An 18,488-nucleotide genomic window follows, 5' to 3' on the forward strand; every position below is an offset into this window, starting at 1 on the left:
AGTAAATCGTGTGCGCAATTTATAAATCGAGTGAACTAAATAGTAAATCCAGGGAACACAATAGTAATCGTGCGCACGTTTTAGTACATTGAGGCAACAAATTAGTAAATAGTGTGCACGATTTAGCCAACTATTTTTTCCTGCATTTCATGTACAGGGCTCCGTAAAGAACAAGGGGAAAACAGAATGAAATTAGTGACACATGAAGTGCACTTCTAACAATCTTGAAAATCATTGTTACCTCTTCCTGGCCAGCTACACTCAAACCCTGTTCATCTTCCTGTCTCGTGTCAACCATCCCTTTCATCAGAGCTGGAGGATTATGGGTCGCCGTGTTGGCTGCTGGTTTGTTTTGGCATTTCATCAGACAATGAGATCTCAGTAGTGAGCGATGAGTCTGTCCCACTGGCCCTTTGTGTCTGAAGACCTAAAAAATGCTGATGTGAATGAACTATTAAAGGAAACACTGGTTATTAATGATGGGACTAGGAACACCTCACTTTTCACAAGTCTGTTGAATAAGAAGTATACAGAACATAACTGATTGGCATATTTAATTACATTTTATAACAGCACAGGTTGTAAACTCATGATCATTGCCAGAACAGAACAATACATGAATAATTGTTCAGATGAGGCTTCCAAAAAATTTATCTGAGACCACTTGGGAGAGGACAGACAACCAGATACAGAGGTATATTACAAAAAATACAGGATTCAATATTGACTTTGCATATTTCATTTAAGAAATGAAAGACTTTGAAGCTTGACAAAAGTTTTGAAACTTTTGTATTGTGAAGTATGGAACAACTCTGAAATATATGAAAAAACCAAGGCAAGAACAAAACTAACAGTGAATCAAATAAACATCAGTGCACCTTGATTTTAATTCGTATTTAAGTGGACCATAGGACTAAACTAAATTCAGTAACAGTACATAGTGAGAGACTGACACTGCCTGACTGTAAACCAATGTGCTAAAATAACTAAACGACGAGAAAAGCATGCATTAAGTGACATATCTTTATCCCTTTAAAAGTAAGAAAAGACCTCACCAGTTCACCCAATAAATGACAATTTTGTCAACATTTACGCACTCTTAAGTTGTTACTAGTAATGCGCCAAAATGATTTTTCAACAGCAATACAGAAAAACTAAAGTTACATTTGGTCAAAAACTTAAAATAGCGTTTGGGTAAATAAATTTTGGTCACTTCAGGATATAATGTTCTCAGATGATAAATTAAAGCAGTCATAGTCTTGATATTTCCAACTAGTTTTACATTCTGCTACTTTAGCATTCTTTTGCACACGTAATGTGTCCAAACTGCTGACGTGTTTACGCTGCTGTACTTTTCCCCCTTATGTGCACAAAACAGCTATTCAAACTGTATCATCTGAGAAGCGCAAACTAAATGTCATTAAGTCTATCCAGACTATATATTGGTCCGTTTCGGCCAAATATCCTGGGCTGCTGAAACTCTTGGTTAGAACCACTATAGTGGTCAGAAACTCATTAAGTTGGAGGAGGTCAGTTGTGCACCAAAAATAATCAAGTACCATAAGTCTGCATGACTTGTGTTCTGTATTCAAACTATACCAAAGAACTGAATTATGACAGAATTTTCATTTTTGAGTGAACTAATCTTGTCTGAAATGCCATTTCCGCTTACCATTTCACATCAATTTCAATGAGATTCAACTGTGGAAGTGCTGCTGTTAGACTTCCAAGACTCTTGACTAATCAGCTCAGAAGGAGTATATTCCCACGCATGTTCTTTCCAAATGCCTGCCCTTAACAACAGCTAGTCTGTAGACTGGGCAATAAAGCAAATTGGAAGATGGAAGGAAAAGGGGATAGAGGAAAAAGAGAGATGAAACTGAAGAAAAGCAGTAAGCTTTTCTGCACACATTGGATTATACTGTACATTAATAAAAGCTCTGTCTACAGAGACCCTGAGGCTTTGATCAGCCAAGAGCACTCACTAAAAAGGCTAAATAAATCCTCACAGCTCTGATTTTGATGTAAAAATCTCAATAGGGAATGAGCTAAAAAAGTAGAAGTTCCAAAAATATCAAAATATATTAATTTTCTATTTAAATAAAATCAATTTGGGCCCACTGAACATCACATCATCCAACCTCACGTATATGGTTAATAGCGTGCTGATAAAACTAGATGCAGAGGAACAGGCCAATGGAATACAGTGTGCTAAGTTCTGAAATACAAAAATGTGTACTTTGAGCACAGAATATTAATGTCCATCCCTTAGGTTTCTATAAACTAATGTTAAAAATACACCAAGGAGTGGTCAATACCACCAGACCACTTGATTGGCAGTCTGAAACACTATCTCAGCGGCGGCTAAACAATCAGACGTTTGCTGAATTTCTGAGTGCAATCACACACTTCAGCTATATCCACCACAAAACAAAAACAAATCTATATTCTTCCACTTTAGTCTCCAAGAATAGATATATCAAGACAAATATAGCATTACCCATCACCATCTACAGCCAAAAATAAAAATACACAATAAAATGAAATCTATCACAGTTCTTCAAGTCTTTCCCTTAGTCCTTGTTCCTTTTGTCCTGTTATGTGCCACCACTCAGGAATGAGTCCAGCTAACGGGCACCCACTGAGCTTCTGTCTCCACTTTCCTGAGCGCCTGCTTGAGCTCGTTGAAGGCGATCGTGAGGTCATCATTCACGATGACCTTTTCAAAGAGGTGACCGTACTGGTTTTCCATCATCTGAGCAGCACTGATCATCTCCTGGAAGTCCTCCTCCTAAACAATAAACACATTCATTCAAAGTTCATTTTAAAGACATAAAATATGCCCCCCCAAAAAAAGTCCAAAACACTTTCCCACAGTATTCTGAAAACCAGCTTCCAAAAAGGACTTTCAAAGATACCCACAACATTGACTTAATTAAAAACTATTTTTTTGGTTTACAATAAAACTGCTTTAGATGCAGAAATACAGAAATATATACACGTGATAAAATAAAACTATAAACTGATATTTAATGTTCAACAGAGGTGGTGCACAGTTAAAGTTATAGTTTGAGGTCTGGATCTCCAGTGGTTTTGATCACAGGAACAGTTGAGTGAATAAACGGACCACAATTTTATACCTTGGAATTGGCACTTAAACACCCAACAAAACAATCAACAGTAATTATTCATTACATATTTTTACCATTCAAAACAACAGACATTGCTGAAAAACTGTAAGAATACAACAGGCTAAAATCAGACACACTTTACAACAAACACATCAACCTCTTACCACCAAGTACTCTTTTTTTTACATGGACTTTCTAACATGACCTTTGACCTTTCTGGGGTTGTGTGTCCGAATTAAGTGTTTATGTGGGCAATCTTGGCATTTGGTTCCAGTCTCAAAGAACATGGCAGGGTCTGAGTGGCTTTACCAATATAGACTAAACTTTTACAACACAAACACAGGACCCATTCTGAGAGCGATATGATGCTATAAAACAAGTGAAAAGAGAAAAAAGTGAAAGTTACGTGACGTACAGCCCAAGTATGGTGACCCATACTCAGAATTTGTGCTCTGAATTTAACCCATCCAAAGTGCACACACACACACACACACACACACACAGCAGTGAACACACACACACACACACACACACACACCCGGAGCAGTGGGCAGCCATTTATGCTGTGGCGCCCGGGGAGCAGTTGGGGGTTCGATGCCTTGCTCAAGGGCACTTCAGTCATGGTATTGCTGGCCCGAGATTTGAACCCACAACCCTAGGGTTAGGAGTCAAACTCTCTAACCACTAGGCCACGACTTCCCATATTGGCACTCTCTAAATTAGAAGATTTTGGACAGATTTAAAAGGTTTTAATTGTGCCGAGAAGCTATTAAGCACATAGAAAGTATGGAAATGTTGAAATTTGGCATTAGCAGACAAGACAGTGGCAAGCTTAGTGAAACCATGGTGCATGGCCATTTTTTAGACACCAACTTCCCCTCCCACTATCTGTTGAAGCCTTCCCATCTTTTCCAGTCCTTCTTTCTTGATCAAGAGTTGAGATTTAGTCAACATTTCAGTTTAATTTTGGGTCACAGAGCTGCTGGCATTCTGAAAATTACAGCAGTCTCTCAACCTGACAGTTATTGGCAGAACACTTCTAAAGTCGCAGTTCATTGACCAAGACATGGCTTTAATAAAGCTCTGGTTCAACGTGGTGGATTAGCTTGTGTTTGGCCCAAGGTCTGAACTAATTTTTTCGTCATTCTGTCATCAAATAAAAACCTCATGCTAATTGAGGTATTGTGCCTCTAGGGGAGTGTTATTACCAAATCTGATCAGTTTCAAGGGTTTAAATCCATTTTTCCTCTGCATTTCTTTCCGATTGTTTATTTCCCAAAGGCTCTAATGCACGTTCTCACTCAACATCCAGGTCTTCCCTCCTCAAAAATAGAAGAGTTTCTTGAGTACTAAACTCCCTCCACAGTCAGTCTGTTTATCTATCTATCAAATTTATTTTTAATGGATCATATAAAGTGCACCTGTCCTTATCATTAAACCAGTTCAAAAAGGACATCTCTGGGTCGTCAAAAGGTCCCCGTTTTATATTCCCAAAGTAAAGGCACTTCATCTGTGGACTGGGCTGACTTTCACAGAGCACAGGTCAAAAAAAAAAAAAAAATTCACAAATACAACAACTACAAAAAACATCCTCCTCTGTAGCTTATGTTTCCATTCCTCATTATGACACTCTACTCTTCCACCTCTGATGACATTTTTATGAAACTCCAATCTTTTTTTTTTTTTTGCTACTCCTATAAAAAAGAAAGAGTGATATTTAGATCTTTTACACATTAATGTTATACAGGCAATACTGAAAGGGAGAACAATAGAGTGGAAGACTGGATTCACAGAAACAGAGGGATGCCTGTTTTCTTGCACAGAGACGACAGCACTCAAATTCATGGCTCTAACAGACACAGCGTCTCTTTGGGAAAGAAATACTGTGACATTTCATCAAACACAATTTTTCTTACGTACCTATAATAGGCTGAATCTGGGTGCCTTTAACACTGTCAGGGTTAATAATGCATTTTTGGTAAGTTTGTTTGGATTGTTTGGACAGCCTTTGATACAGTTGCTCTTACAACAGAGATAGCAAGGGCAACATTACCAATGACAATGGCATAATTTTTGTGATTTTGGGAATTTAAAACTTTGAGGAGTATGGCGTGGTCAAATCGCACATTCAGTTGTTTGAATTAAGGTGACCAGTATCTATTCAGTTTCAAAGTTGTTGAAATAATGTGTATTAGGGCAGCACAATATTTCAAAATAAAATAGATATCGGGATATGGCTTAACACTATGGCAAATCATGAATGCTGTGATTTAATTTAATAAATGTGTGCTGCGACATCAAGAGTGAAGCCTGGCAGTTCATTAACAAGCAAGCAGCTCATGATACAGAGATTCAGTGTCTCAAAGTTGAGCTGCATGTGTGTGCATATATTTCTTGTTAGCATAGCGGGAAAATAAATGTGAGGAAATTAAGACAAACTAATAAAAATACAATTTTATTATTATTATCATCATTACTGTTATATTAAATGCTCTTTTTTTACAGTACAAAAGTACTCTTGCAGCATATTTCTTATACTGTACTTGAAATTCATATGTAGTCATATTGAAAATAATCATATTTCACCCTCAAAAACAGTGGGAACAGTGGGAAGTGGAAAGAAATCTTTTTAATAAAACGGATTACTGAAAGAGGTTTCAGTTGATTGCTGTAAAGAGTACTAAAGTGCAAATATCTAAATATAGCACATTTTCCCAAATTGTTGAACCCTAAAACAATAATTTGCACTCAAATGAAAATTTATTTTACAGCCCTTTTTTGTTTGTATGTTTTTTTTTTTTGTATGCATATACAGTACACTCCCCAACAAAAAAAATCACCATCAAAATTCTTCCCAAATAAAGCTATTCAAGTATATGGTGAAAATTCTTTATATCAATACATACAACAGCAGAAAAAAACTAAACAAAATCACAATGTTTGTGTGTCGCACTGCAGCCTAGATGAACTCAGACAGACAATAATGTGGATGCCATTTATGTTTTAGCAGCTGCTTCTATAAAATCATAATGGATAAACAGACCAAACTTGCTGTGTGAAAATGATTAGCATCCAGTATAGGAATTCCTGTGCAATACTGCCATGAGCTACTATTGCTGATCGGTGTTGTGCAAAAGAAGAAAAAGAGTACATATTGCATTTGGACACTTGTTGGGTCAATAGGTTGAAAGGTGAGCACATGTTTTGAAATCCTAACTGCATTTGACACAGAATGTCTCTGCAGTAACAATCGGCATCAAGCCATCTCGGCGTGTGGTGGAGTCGGGTTCCTGGGGTTACTTATGCTGTATCAAATACACTTGGCCCTGGTGCAGACTCACAGCGAGATGCACTGGGAAAGTCATTAGAAACCCCGCATATTCACACCACATCACACACACACACACAAAGCACAAACTAACGGCAGGACTGGGTAAGGGTCTGGTGTATGTGTTAATTGATTGCATGTGTTTTCTTTGAGTGCAGTCCTACAGGTGTAGTGTGAGCTCATGGGGCTCATATCAGGTTGCCGCTCAGGAGACCAGTTACACATAAACACACACGTGATGCGTGCGCGCACACACACACACACACACACACACACACACACACACACACACGTTTAAGCAATAACTTTGTTTGGTCCAAAAGGGAAAATGACTAATAAATGATGTGAATATTTCTAGGAAGTGATGAAATCTATTTCTTATTTCACCAAGAACTATGTGAGATAGTGGAATGAAAATTCAGTGAACACGACCTAAAACCCACAGTGACCTATTGAGAGAGAAAAGAGATCACATCAAGGATGAGAGAGGATGAAAGATGGACAGATTGAAGTCAAAGCTGTGTGTGGTGTGTATTACCGAGAAGGGTTTGGACGAGTTCTTATCGTCTTTGCTTGAGATGACTTTCGCGTTCTTCCTGGTCTCTCTCAAACGCTCGATGGATGGAGGCTTCACAAACACCACATAGGGCTTAAACTCGGCTGTGCGAAGATGCTTTAGCGTCTGATGGAGAGAGAATATGAAAAAAGGGAGCAGGGTGAACCACAGTCATTAAAGCAGCATCACTCATGTCATCATGATTTAGTTTGACACTGATACTTCTGTAAATTATTACTGTTAGTCACAGTTACATTTTGACAGAAAACAGAGCAGCTGATTCACACTGAGTTCAACTGATCTGACTCCACGAGTGAAAATAAAGCACTTCGGTCAGACACATTACACTTCAGGTAGTCGAGATCTTGAGGAAATCTTCAAAACAATCAGACCACTGAACTTTACCGCATTTTTCATTTGGAGATTTTTCAAGTGACTGAATTAAGCATAGGCTCTTAAGTGTGTTGTAACATTTTGCAGCATTTTTCTACAATAGTTATGATCTAGTTTGGAAAATCAGCATTTCCACCCTTTTTCTAGCCCTATAATTAAAAATGATTTTGCCACTGTACATTTAAAGGGATCATTCGATCAAAATGTAAACATGTCGATGTCATTTACTGTTCCGAACGAAAGTAAAAAGTGGCCAAGGGCTACATCACTCACACAAATCATTCTGCATGTGCACACAGACATTCAGTAAAAACTTCTCAGAGCTGCCCTGCAATTTTTAGCAATAAAATAGAATCAGAATAAGAAAGAGCTTCTTTGCCAGATATTTTTAAACAGATGAGGTATTTGTTTTAATGACAGAAGCTTCCACAGAACACCACTGAATACCTACATCACCTGTTTTTAAAGCAGTTAAATCCACAGCTTTACCGTTAATAAGGAAATAACGTGCAATACTTCTGTTCGGAACTATTTTAATTTGAAAAATAGAACAAAACAGACAATATTATGTCTAAAATGTAAGTAACACAGGATTTCTCCTCCCCAAAATTAAAATGTAGTCATTAATTACTTACCACCATGCTGTTATTTTTGTTTTCTTCGCGTAAAAAAAAATATACATATTGTTACAGTTAAACACTGATGGCAGATGGACTATTCTGACAATGTATTTCATCCTTTTCTAGACATTGACAGTTTATTTTAGATGACAGTCAATGGGACGGACACAAACCTCCTGGTTTTTATTCAAAATATCTTAAATTGTGAAGCTTTTACGGGTTTGGAACAACATGGGGGTAAGGGATTAATGACAAAAAAATTATTTTGTGGTGGAGTATGCCTTTAAATATACGTCTCTACTTGTTTGTTGAACTAATATCAATGTATCATTTGAAATATTTGAAAATATTCCGCAAAATAGCTCACTTGTTATGGTATGTTAACTACATTATGTTATCAATAAAGTAAACATTTTGTATTTTCACCTCAGTATGTGTGCTGTTAAGCTCATTTGATTTGATTTCTCCATGAAAGCTTCTTCAAACATGGGACAATTAGTAGAAATAACATTAAATCTCCTGCCTGACCTGAAGGGCAAAAAGGAAAAGTGCAAACTCAAACACACCACACTGATCTCTGTAAAGATCCAGGAACAATAGTGTGGAATGTCACACCTGTGAGAAGGGGGAAAATAAATCTGGAACAGAGACTGAAGAATGGAGTGACGCACAGGGAGGTAAAATAGAGAGGAAGAATGTGTATCAGAGGAACGGAGTTACTCACATGTGGCTGTACATCTAGAAGGCACACCTTGTTCTTCGACAGGACTGAACGTACAGAATCGAAGCTCGTCCCATAGTAGTTTCCCTTATACTCTCCATGTTCAATGAATCTGAGGCATAGGAAAAGATAGAAAGAACAGGAGAGGTTTGATGTAATGACTGATGAGAAATGCAAAAGCAATGCCCATGACTCTACGTGACACCACCCTAGAATATAAAGAAAAGCCAATGGACAGGATAATGACAGGAAACTCGTAACCCATTGTTTACTTCCAGCCTGTCTTGGTGCTTTCAGTGTAAAAGGCTGCTTAGACATGTTCACCATCACTCGCATCATTCCCCACATGGCAATTCCAGACAGTCTGACACAAGGCTCTTTTGTATAATCTTCTATGTTACAGTTTAAATCAGTAACACCTGTTTCTTCGCAGCACAGGCAGGCTTGAATGCCAAAAGCAAGAATAAGTGGACTTCCCGAGAAGACAAAGACAAGCAAACACTTTCCCACTGTTTAATCTGCCTCACTTTCAATCAGTTCATTTGATTTTTTTTTTTTTTTTTTCTGATCAGCATCACAGCGTGTATTTTTAGGACATACATATTAGCAAGAGATGTGGAAGGATATGGAAGATATTCCAGAAGAATGAGGTCTTACGAAAGCACGGTATTGTAATATTCCATGAATATTTGGTTATGCAACACAGGCCACTAAAATCACCACTACTGAAACTGGTGAAATGTTCTTTCTACTGTATGTACAGGCTTCTTTATTTTTCCCTAAGTATCAATCCAAAGGTCTTTGAAGTGAAAACTATAAACACGCTCACACTCTTGGGCCCAGACTGTCCTAACAGTAACCTGTGATTGGGCGATCATTTTTAGAAGCTAACGTGACTCCCTGCCACTCTTCTCCTGTTAAACAGGTTTTAAAAGTCTGTACACTCTATCATTGAAGGCAATTTGATGGTGAGCCAAGTTGATTTAGTTGGGTGCTAAGAGGTGGTTTTCTGGTGTTAATGTGACATGTAGTGTTACCAGGAATTCCCAAAGTGACTAAACTTTAATTTTAATGCAGATGTACCCAAATCTTGACTTGTGTCAAGACGTTTGTTGTCATGATGTGGTGCATGTTTTGGATGGTGGGGTGGATGTTGCTTCTGTGGTTTTTGGGATCATTTAAACAACTGTTTTTAGCACTAAGTAGGGTTTTCCTTGGGAACAAGAGCATCAAGCTTGCACATGAGAATGGCCGTTTTCTCACTGGAAGGCAGAATAATGAACAATGGGTCAAATATATCCGTCTGATTTACAATGTTCCTAGAAATGTATTCATCTGTTGGTTCCACATTTTCCCTAACATTGTCATTCATTGGTTTCATAGTTTTCAATATCGGTCAGATCAAGTTCAAATGCAATGACTTTTAAAATGTCATATGGTGTAGTCAATCAAAATATAATCTCCTCGAATTTCGAACACACAAGTGTCCAAATCTTAGTCATTATTAAAAAAATACAAATATTTTCCCCAATGTAAACAGTTTTTCTGTTTATTTCAAAGTATATTAACATTTTAAATTCCTAAGTAATAACCTATTATACCACCTACATAAGGACTTGCTTTTAATGAAATTAATATAATTATTATAATAAAATATGAATTAATTAATAAAACAAACAATTAATGACTTTCTACTAAAAATTTATTAATTGATAATGTAAGTCTTTGTATCTGTGAGCTACACGTTAAATGTATTTTTAAATAAATTAATAGGTCCAGACAGATTTTTTTTTTTAAAATGGAAGCGAAAATGCTTAAAGAAGGGGAAAAATGTTTTTTTCCAGCCCTGTTGCAGTCCCTTGTGCCCACCTGCTCGATCTTGATAACTGTGGTTTACTCATTTTCATGTTCATTTCACCACAGATCAAGCCACTGCTTGTATTTTCCACCAAAAAGCAGTTAAAATGCCTGGTTTGCTGGTGAGATGACATTCTATATGCATTCCTGTTGTGTTGTTTTATCCTCTGATGAGGGGCTGCAGAAAAACATCCATCACCAGGCCATCCATACAAATCTGAGCTTACGAACCACTGGGTAAAAGGAGTCTGATCCCCCCTCTCCCGCGCGCACACACAGAAACAGACAACCTGTCAACACCCTCTCACTCTCACTTACAGAGAAGGGATCTCAGCCCACATCATGCTGCTACACAAGTAGCACACACACTCGCACACACAATTTGCTTGAAGGAAATGGATGGAAAAATGAAAGAATAGTGGGCAGCCGAAAAGCAGAGCTGGTGAATGTTTGCCATAGCGTCTGAGACAGACGACATCAGTGAAAACTGTTTTGCAGTGTTTTGACTGGGGTGCTGATTTACTCCAGTTCAGTCAGGGCTCCGGACGATGTGTTGAATACTAACTGGCCACGGAGGCTCCGTCTCTCAGATTTATATCTCTTCCACTGTGGAGTGTTTGTGTCAGGGTTACGGTTGACATAATCACAATCCTGAGAATAAAGGAAGCGGTCTACTAATCTTCAATGATTAATACTGACTATTTGATCTCCACGGTAAACTTTCATAACCCCAATCCAAATCACAGCAGTAATGTTCATACGCTCGTTCCAAATAATACACACTAGGGTGTTTCAATCCAAGCGAGACTAAGAAAGATTGTGTTGGAGGGTAACTTACTTGCTGTTCTGAATATCTGCTTCAAAAAGGTGTTTGGAGATAAAATGATACTCCACTCCATCACTTTCCTGATGTCTCTTTGATCGAGAGGTATCTGTGAAAGAAAAGGCAAAGTGAAGTAAAAGCCATTGTTGGAAATCTTACATGTGATCAGAAGTTTTTCTCAGATGGTTTTGTGTAGGTTCACACTTAATGTTCGAATAAAATATGATGATTGACTCCAAATCGGAACAGATTTCAAAACCCATCATGCACTTGTCGACTTCATAAATGGTTACACAGAAAAACTGCACTATATGTTTTAAAATCACCTCATAAAATTGACTTGGCAAGAATAAATCTGGGCAAAAGTTGTAGTGTATTCTAGCTTTTATAAAACACAAGTCACAACTGTATAACCACATCCACATAACCAGACAAACAAAGCTCTAGTACAGAAAACTCAAATTTTAACATGAATAAAATGACATTAGGGCTGGATATCTCAACAAATCGATTGCGAACAAAACAGTAAACAGAATTAAAAGAACTGGCTCGAAAGAGTCAATTGTATTGGGAATTGGGCTACACTGGTGCATGTTTTGGATAAACTTAACATAACTGGTTCATAAGAGTCAATTGTTTGTGAATTCAACTACACTCTTAGAATCAATCGGAAAAACTATATTTTTACCCAGCCCTAAGCGGCATTAGATACTGTGTCCCTAACTGAAAGACAACAGTGGATCCAAGCAGGGTTTCTTAGCACAGTGGTGGAGTAAGTTAATGGTTGAAGGGGATTCAAGAAGAACATGTGAAGAAATGTTTATTACAGACATTTCCTTGATTAAAGGGAGTTTCCCATGGGCATTTCCCACCTCTCCAAGGTCTTGGCTCTTCTCATCAAGAGGCTTCTAAAGGGCAGTGTGAGTGTAACGCTGCTTGTAAAGCCCCAGGAGCACACTGTACAGTACCAGCAGTGAGTTTACTCTGACCCTCATTAGCCGCGTTCCTGCTTTCAGCTGCTTATAAACTCCTGTCTTTAAATCAGACGGCGCGTGCCAGTCCAGCCAGCACGGCTCCACCGGGTACAGCCAGGGTCAGAGTCTGCCGTGCGGAGAGACACATCGGTGTGTTTAACGAGTGTCGGGGAGGTCAAAGGTCACTGGAGAACACACCTCCGACAAATCGTCTGCAAGCCGCCAGCAGCTCCAAAACAAACTATAAAACTTTATCACCATTCCAACTCGCTGTCTTCCAAGTTTTTCTTCCCTGATTTTTTTCCTTCTGCTTTTTCAAGGCCCCTATTGCTCTATCTCTTAATCATGGCATGTATGGGTAATTTTCCTGTATTTTTGAAATCATAAATAAACCCATTACAGTTCAAAAGTTTTTATTATTATTTTTTTTTAAATAAACAAATACTTTCATTTCAAGAATAAATTAATCAAAAGTGTTTGTAAAGGGTACCGACATATATAATATTAATAAATAAATTCTGTGCTTTGAACTTTCTATACAAAAAAAACCCAGAAAAAAAAGTGTATCATGGTTCTTCACAAAAATCTTAATCAGAACTATCATTCACAACTGTAATAATAATAAACCATTTGCAAATTTAACATTTGCAATATTATTTTTTCATTATTACTACATGTTGTATTTTTGATCAAATAAATGCAGCCTTGTATCAGAGCAAACAAAATAAAATAAAAACACAACAACAACAACAAAAAGACTACAGAAAAACTTTACAGTTCTCAAAAAAAAAAAAATCAAGAACCAGCGACTGTCTAATTTTTTTTCCTCATTTAGTTTGTAGGTGGAAACCTATCCCTATAGATAATGACAGACAGAGAGAGAGAGAGAGAGAGAGAGAGAGAGAGAGAAGGGAGAAAGTATGGTTTGGGTTGGATAGGAGTAAATTATTACTCAAGAGGCATCCCCCTCTCATGATGACAGCCCACCACAGACATAAGATAACCTGTTATTATACCTCCAACTGCTGGTGCTCACAAAACAAAGTAAAAAAAAAAACTATTCCCTTGCACTGCTGAAAGAAATAGAATATATTTAATCCGGCATTAGCTCTGTGGCATATAAAATGTTTTTGGTGTGGCAAAAGAATTTGAATTTCATTCTAAGACCATGGAAAATAGTAGTAAAGGCTGGAAAGGAGACAAAATGTTCAAGTGCTCCCAACTACTCGTATTCTACAATCTCACTAGTGTTGCTGCCACAACTGGTTTGCATTTTAAAAGATCCAGTTGTTTGAAATGTGAAGCAATTGTTCACGTTGGTCTTCTTTAGAGAATTTAAAGAAATATATTTAATATTTAATCACTCCATTTTAAAAAGGAGAGTAAGAGCTGGCAGGATTATTTAAAAGGGGAAAGATGACAAAAAAAATCTCTTTTTAAAACAGTCACTTTCCAAGAATCCATTGCTTTAATCTAAATTCTCGTATGGTCTCAGGGAAGCCGGGCTATATAATACAGACTAATGCAGGGGTCATATTTGTGAGAAATTAGTCAGTATAAAAGGCAAAAATCTTTGGATGGGATTTTAATACCAGTGGCATTTTAAAGTGTCAGAGCCTGAATCAGACGCATCTATTAAAACCAACTTAAATGTAACAAACATCCCACTGTTATATCAACAGTCACAGGTTTTCTGGCCACTGTCTCCAACTCCTTCAAACTTTCAAGATCTAGCGCTCACTTTCCTGCCTCTAAATATGCATTTTCTCCATAGTGTCAGCCTGCTTGAATACATAGATTGCAAGTTAATGTCCAAAAATATCTGCTCTGGTCTATTTCCCTGGATCATGTGCTTCTGGATGCTGTAGGGAGTGAAGGGTAGATACAGTCATGGGCTCTGCTGCTGGGGACAGGGGAATGTGTCAAGTAGAGCTGTGACAGTCTGATGAGGTGAGAGAGCCATTGTCACAAAGGTAACTGTGCCCCCCCTCCCAAATAAAAAAAATCCACAAAAATGAATCAGTCTCATACTTTGTCGCACACACACACACACACACACACACACAGAGAGAAGCACTTACGTGGGATGGTGACACTAAAATGTTGTGGATCGGATATCAACAATTTCCTTTTGAGCTCATTCAAACCAACACCAGTAGGACCTAGATAAGCAAACAGAGAGATACATTAATATCTTGCATGATGCTCTTTTTATTATAATTTTTTTCTGCTATTGTATTATTTATATTTTTGGCATTAATTAAAAATGTATCATTAAAAATACACTACTGTCCAAAAGTATGGGTAAGACATTAATACTTTTAAAGACTTTAACATGGTTACAAAATATTTCTGTCAAACAAATGCTGTTCTTCTGAACTTCATATTTATTAAAGAATCCTGTTTTTTCTTCTTCTATAGTTTCCATACAAATATTATACAATACAAGTGTTTACAGTATCAGCATATTAGACTGCTTTCTGAAGGAAATTTTTTTAATTTTAAAATTAATGTAAAAAATGTTCCCTAGATGCTGCCTTGGTGAGCATAAGCTGATCTTGCTGACCCTAAACCATTGATAGGTAGTGTATACAATTAAACAATAATTTGGGCCAAGATTGACACATGAATTCAGACAGTCAAGCGCGATATTTCTATTAGCCGCTAATGATTGCTATGAGACATGCACAAATCAAAATCTATATGTTAGAGAACACAAAACAGATGTTTTTCATACTCGCTGAGAGAATACACATTTTCATTCGATGCCTCATACACTTTCCAATATAATCATGACTTCATGAGAATTCTGTGACGGTGCAAAACGTTTTCCTTATTCTACTGTAATAGAGTAGAAAGGTAGGACGCTGATTTATTATGGTGAGGAAACAGGAGATTATTTCATGTGTTTTAGGGTCACTGAGTAACGTGGAGCTCCTGTTTGAGAAAACTCCATGTTTATGTGTGCATGTACTGTATATAGGTGAAAAAGGAAAAATGTACACCACAATACATGCTTCCAACCGGTCATATTTCATATGCAAACGCTCCTTCCCCTTAAAAGGACCCACAAACTCAAACGGTCTTTATTTTCAGGGGATGTTAATCTTCAGACCCCACTAGGCTCTGTCTGCCTGCCACATAGAAACCTTGTCAAAGGGAAGACGGATGGTCCGTAGTCACTTGGCTATTCTATTCACTCATCAGGTGCACTAAATGAGTTTACAGCCCTCAGTCACTCATCTCTGCAGCAGCTCGCCCGATCTCTGATGTATAGCCATGTGTGTCCAAAAAGCCACAAACAGCATGGAAACCTGTAGTCAGAGTACAAGCACTGAGCAGTCAGCCAGATCCCTTCAGTCTAAACAGCCTTCAAAATGGGACAGAGGCACGTCAGAGGGGTTAACTGACTTGCCTTCGTGCATTTTTTTTCCTTCTTCTGATTATTTGGTTTATTGTCATTTGCTTTATTGACCCAAACAAAAACCAGCCCTTTACTCTTCAACAGCCCCAACAAAATAACACATTTGAGTAATTGTTTTTCAATCCAAGTGTATGTGTGTGCTCACAGGGGCAGGTTGCAGCGGCTGTAAAAGTGTCAGTAGTCATTAAGGCACTCATTAGGGGAGAATACGAAAGGCTAATACGAAAGGCTTAAAAACTTCCAGGCCAAGCGCGGAGCAGATGAAGTTAACCCTGAGGAGCTGCTAGGCTGGCTGAACGTGGGGGGCCGCTGTCCAACCTTCTCTCAACACTCATGTCATCATACAGTACTATCACCAAGTGTGTCTGATAAATAACCTCTCTTATCATTTGTGTGTGTAATAAGTTCACAATTTACATTTTCTGGCGAGCTTAAGCCTTTAGAGAGACTAGGCATTATGATACTTGTACAGGCCCCTGCCAACTGCTCAAATGTGAAAAATTACACTTGATAGTTCTAGGAAGAAACAACACAATGCAGCCCAAATTGTAATGTTCAATTATAAAAGCCCAGACAGAGATGTTTGGAAAGAGAATTAAAATTCTGATATAAAAAGGAAATAAAGAATCTGATCCATAGTTTAAACTGACCGCTCCTTTAGATCATCATTTTCCTCAATGGTCATTCTTCTGTTCCTCCGTTATTCTGTCTGGGTCTGAACGATCACTTTATCAACTGAAATCTCCTCAATCTTAACTCAAACATGTACAAAAAACAGATCATCTGCTATGTTAAATAATCAGGTTTCAGTTAAAACACTACAGTGGGCTTGCAAAGCAGCACACATGTTAAACGTGTTGATTTTGGCCGCTCGATTAATATGTATCCAAACAGATCAGATCTTGATTCGTCTGGAAAGTTGTTTGAAACCAAAACACAAACCATGGGTCAGTTGTGTTAGAGAAAGCAAAAGGGAATAGGACTGTTTTGTTCCGATTTTGCCTGACCCTGCTGTCCACAGGCAGGGGTAAACACCTAATGGGAGTGTAAAAGTTGAATGTGCTTTCAAATGAATCACTTTTATTCAAACTGCAAACACAGGCAAGAGAAGTCAGAAGAATAACTGCATTAATAGCATACAAAGAGATAGATGTATGGGGAAAAAAGATTCAAATGGCTTCATTGATGGCTGCATTATTAAACGCAATAAAACAACCGACAAAAAGCATGAAATAAAGACAGACAGGAAAAAAATAATAAAAAGTGCAGGCCAGGAAAAGCTAAAGCATGATCTCAAGGGACAGAATAACAGTTCAGAGAGAAAACACTGCAGAACCTTTTTCAACATCCTTGGCTTTGTCACGACTGATACATCCATGATGCTGCCCTCCACCTTGAGACAAAATATTTGGTTTAGTCTGACTGTATGAGTTGCAAATTACCAGAGGACCATCCTGACAGTAGAAAACGTTTGATTAATTAAACAGACCACCTTTTGCACTCACCTACACAGGCCTGTGAACACACACCCCATTAATTACATGCACCAACAAAACGGTGATGGAATCCATATGCTGTGTAGCATTCACAAACACATGGCCTGGTCTACTGCAGTGAACCATGACCCTGTGCTACCTCTCACAGAATTGTACGTGAAATATTTTATACACCTGGTCAACATTACTTGTCAGTAATTGAGAAATGTTCACAACAACTCTTTTCACTGAGAAAAACACATTATGAACTTAATTTAAAGCGGAGGAGGTCGATGGGAATAGGTTAATTCAGCATTTCAACATTACAAAAAATAAAAAATAAAACAAAAGAAAGGAAACCAAAACCCTCAAACTATCAGTCATGGGAATCTAAAATACTTTTTATTCACACTTTTATGAAACACTTAATTCATTGATATGGTTTCTTTATTCTTTGTCCAGAATTTCTGACAAACATGCAACAAATCTGACATTTAAAAATCTAATTTAATTTCAAGGTTTTTTTTTTTTTCCACTTGTAAAGCTGACGACTCACTGCGGTTTAGCCCTCGCTGTTCCCTTGAAAATAAGTGTCAACAATTCTTTGGTGAATAACATTACGAAGGAAAAAATTTTTTTCCAATAGAACACCAGCGCTGCGAATGAAGTGTCACAAAAATGAATTAATCCTCAACTGGTCCCTTCGGCTCTAGAGGTTTTCAGAGGGACAGGTTGAGTCCCACAGCAGAATAGGATTTACAGTCGATCGCTGTTGTGGTTAAAGCACTGTTTGTGTATAGCCTCAAAATATTGTTTTGAACTTTTGAAATTCCTTTTGTATTTTTACATTTTTAAAAATGGTAATTTGGAAGAAAAAAAAAACACTTTTCAAATAACAAAAGTTGTTACACTTACCAACTAACAAAACAAGTCTGTGCCTGTCTCCATGTTTTCTGCGGTAGGCCGTCACCTCTTCATAAGTGGGCACATCAGCTGTGTCGTAATGATCATTTCTTTTACATTCATACATCGATTTATTTGTCTTCTTATCTCTTCTGCTGAGACGAAAACTCCTCCGTAGACCCGCTGGAGAGGAAGAGAGAAACAAATAAGGACAAAAGAACAACAAGCTCGTCTCACATTCTTGTGTGCATTTGAGATTGAGGATCAAATTTAGACATTGAAG

The 18,488-nt window shown here is 37.7% G+C and overlaps 1 protein-coding gene across 3 annotated transcripts in view; it reads right to left on the reverse strand.

The window, feature by feature from the left end:
* Nucleotides 1-772: 772 nt before the first annotated feature.
* LOC113056106 (MAGUK p55 subfamily member 7-like) overlaps nt 773-18,488 on the reverse strand; it is a 123,743-nt gene continuing 106,027 nt past the window's right edge. For 2 of the 3 annotated variants that reach the window (XM_026222604.1, XM_026222605.1), the window contains 6 exons: nt 18,218-18,388; nt 14,485-14,565; nt 11,445-11,538; nt 8,753-8,861; nt 6,998-7,141; nt 773-2,791 (listed from right to left, as the gene is read on the reverse strand). In XM_026222604.1, the coding sequence (XP_026078389.1) occupies nt 2,612-2,791; nt 6,998-7,141; nt 8,753-8,861; nt 11,445-11,538; nt 14,485-14,565; nt 18,218-18,388 (779 nt within the window). In that variant the 3' untranslated portion in view covers nt 773-2,611. Of the gene's footprint in view, nt 2,792-6,997; nt 7,142-8,752; nt 8,862-11,444; nt 11,539-14,484; nt 14,566-17,163; nt 17,221-18,217; nt 18,389-18,488 lie in introns of all 3 variants that reach the window. The other variant, XM_026222603.1, reaches the window with a different exon arrangement.

This window comes from Carassius auratus, chromosome 37 (genome assembly GCF_003368295.1).
Source record: "Carassius auratus strain Wakin chromosome 37, ASM336829v1, whole genome shotgun sequence".
Classification (NCBI taxonomy): domain Eukaryota; kingdom Metazoa; phylum Chordata; class Actinopteri; order Cypriniformes; family Cyprinidae; genus Carassius; species Carassius auratus.